Below are 2,614 nucleotides of genomic sequence, written 5' to 3'. Positions count from 1 at the left end.
TGGGTTTTGTACAAAATACTTTCTTCAATGTGTGCTAAATCGCTCTTTTGAGTACAGAAGAATACTTGTGCGCTTAGTAGAAATTAACTTCTGCTAGGTGCACAAGTATTTGATGATGACAGTGGACTCACTGACCTACCAAAGCATGAACGTCCACAAAGCTTCAGCATAAAATTCTCAGCTCTGCTGGAAGTGCCTGACAAGAGCTGCTCTCACATCACTGCCTGTGCCTTCCTCAGCATCTGTGCTGTGGTCAGGCTGATGGAGGCCGCCATCATTGTTTTGAGCCTCGACCAACCAGTGTTGGAGCACAGTGTCACCAAAATGTTCGCACACATTGTTCAGAGCACAGCAGGCACGAATGACAAGGCGGGCATTGTCGATGTTGCACTCCATCCTTTTCAAGATAAAGCGAAATCTTGCCTTGAGCCTACCAAAGGCATTTTCCACAATCCGTCGGGCTTTGGAAAGGTTGTAATTAAATAACCTTTGTTCTTCACTTAACTGTGCCCTGTGGCTGAATGGCTTGATCAGGTTTACAGTGAGTGGAAATGCTTGGTCGCATAGTATTAAGGGTGGCACAGCTGTACCACTGATTGTTGCTAGTGATCGGCGGAACAGGGGGCCATTGACTGCGTCTGCTAGTCTTGACCGGTGGTACACATATGCATCGTGGCAGCGGCCAGGAGAACCCACATTGATGTACCGGAACCTATACTTGTGGTCGACCAGTGCGAGGAGGATGATGCTGTACCTGTATAAAAAAAGACCTCATTAATTCGGATTAGTAGTATTTACCCATTCTCCGTACTCTAAAAATATGACGTAGCTTGGAAGCTGTAGGTGATGTAATAAAAGTGCACACCATATCAGAGGTACGACTTACCATCCTTTATAGTTCCTATAGTCGGTCCTATAGTCCTATAGACCACAAGGTCAAATGTTCGATTCTCACAGCCGAAGAGGTTGCATTCAGATGGAGGCAGAAAATGGACCTGTATTTATATTAGGTACATGCCTCCCTTACAATGGTGTCTCTCATGGACGGTGGGTCTCCCTGGGCGGTGAAACGGGGAAATGGCACCCGTCTAGTGCTCCTATGGCTTGCGGGAATTCCAACGTGGCCGTGAACTCGCGAATGTGCTCGGCCATGCTTGAAGCTGTGGGCATCTTGATCCACTCCGCCTCCATAGTGTGGATAACAGCCTCGCACAACTCTCTGTAGGCCACGTTTACGGTTGAGCGTCCCACAGCAAACAATTCGGCGACACTACGGTCTTCAGCTGAAGAACACAACCGGTACAAGCCAATCGCGACACGTTTATCGAGCGTGATGGCTTCACGCATGTTCGTGTTCTGACGCTCGAGCAGCGGTCTCACGGCGTCCACGATGTAGCGAAAAGTCGCCGGCGTTACGCGGAATGCACGTTTGAAAAACTTCTCACCAAGCAATGGCACAGTCTCCTCAAACCACCTCGTCCGGCGAGAGAACGACCATCTATCTCTGTTGACGCTTTGTTCGGTCACCGAGTCTATTGTCATCATCAAATTGTTGACGATCAGCAGCTCTTCCTCGATGGCGTCGGCTTCCGCTTTTGCGGCCTCAATCTCGGCATCAAGCTGCATGATCGCACCCATATAGGTTATCATAGCAGTCTTGTCATCTTGAGCTTCTGTCTCTCTGTCACCCATACAGGTAGAGCCAGAATGCAGTCGAAGCGCAAGGCGCACAATTTCTTTCTCTGTGGTCGCACTTTGAAGAGAAACATGTGCACACACACCAGAACGGCAGCCGCATCGAGTGGAGCGAACGTTGCCGCAGTTTCGCCACTCAACAACTTAAAAACTAAACATATATGTATAGCAATGTATAAACATTTTTTTGTAGTGTATAAACAAACATAAGGGAAATTATAGTGCTTTTAATCGTTTTTAATGTTGTTTAACTTTTTGTGACACGAAAACGAAAATAAAGGGCCGCAGCGCCACAAAATTTTGCGAGAAACACCTGAACCTCTCAACGGCCTTTCAAAAATGCCGTGTAGCAGCGCGACAACTCCTTTGAGTCGATAGAGTTGTGGTGTTTCGAAGGCCGTTGACTGGAAGGCCTTCCAAATGTGCCCGTGTGACACAGGTATAAGCCTACGCTGATGCGTCTTCCAGTTGGCGTCAGTCGTGTCTTCCACAACCGTGTAAGACTTCTTTCTCATAATTGGTGGAGGTTTGCTGGGTATCGTGCAAGTATGAAATTCCGCAGCCGGACTCTGCATGCTATTGTTTTGCTGCTTTACTGTTGTTGTAGTGTACATTGCTTTAGGTTGGGATTTCCTCTCCCGTCGCCAAGCTGTCATTGATTTCTCTCGTGCAGAAGTCACCATCTCTTCGTTTGACAATGCCATATCTCACGACATCCACATACCTCCACATATACATCCGTTTTGGCACCTGTGCCCAGTTCAGTTGCCTCCAACTCTACCGTACGCTTCACACCTTCCACTGCTTTCGTTCATCGCCGCCTCTCACCACACCGAACTGCGCTGCTTGGCCTTCAAGCTGGTGCGACTCACCTTCCTGTAGTATACAACCACTTCCCATTACCGATTACGTTGCTTCG

The 2,614-nt window shown here is 48.1% G+C and overlaps 1 protein-coding gene across 1 annotated transcript; it reads right to left on the bottom strand.

The window, feature by feature from the left end:
• Window positions 1–1,038: 1,038 nt before the first annotated feature.
• LOC135915913 (uncharacterized) lies at window positions 1,039–1,626 on the bottom strand. Its single transcript, XM_070529971.1, has one exon. The coding sequence runs from the start codon at window positions 1,624–1,626 to the stop codon at window positions 1,039–1,041; it is 588 nt and encodes a 195-aa protein (XP_070386072.1).
• Between the last annotated feature and the right edge of the window lie 988 nt (window positions 1,627–2,614).

This window comes from Dermacentor albipictus, unplaced genomic scaffold (genome assembly GCF_038994185.2).
Source record: "Dermacentor albipictus isolate Rhodes 1998 colony unplaced genomic scaffold, USDA_Dalb.pri_finalv2 scaffold_39, whole genome shotgun sequence".
NCBI classification, from domain to species: domain Eukaryota; kingdom Metazoa; phylum Arthropoda; class Arachnida; order Ixodida; family Ixodidae; genus Dermacentor; species Dermacentor albipictus.
This window is presented reverse-complemented; position numbering and strand designations above follow the sequence as displayed.

Excerpts from the sequence above, each read along its gene's own strand:
- LOC135915913 (XM_070529971.1), bottom strand. The coding sequence starts at position 1,626 with ATGCAGCTTGATGCCGAGATTGAGGCCGCAAAAGCGGAAGCCGACGCC.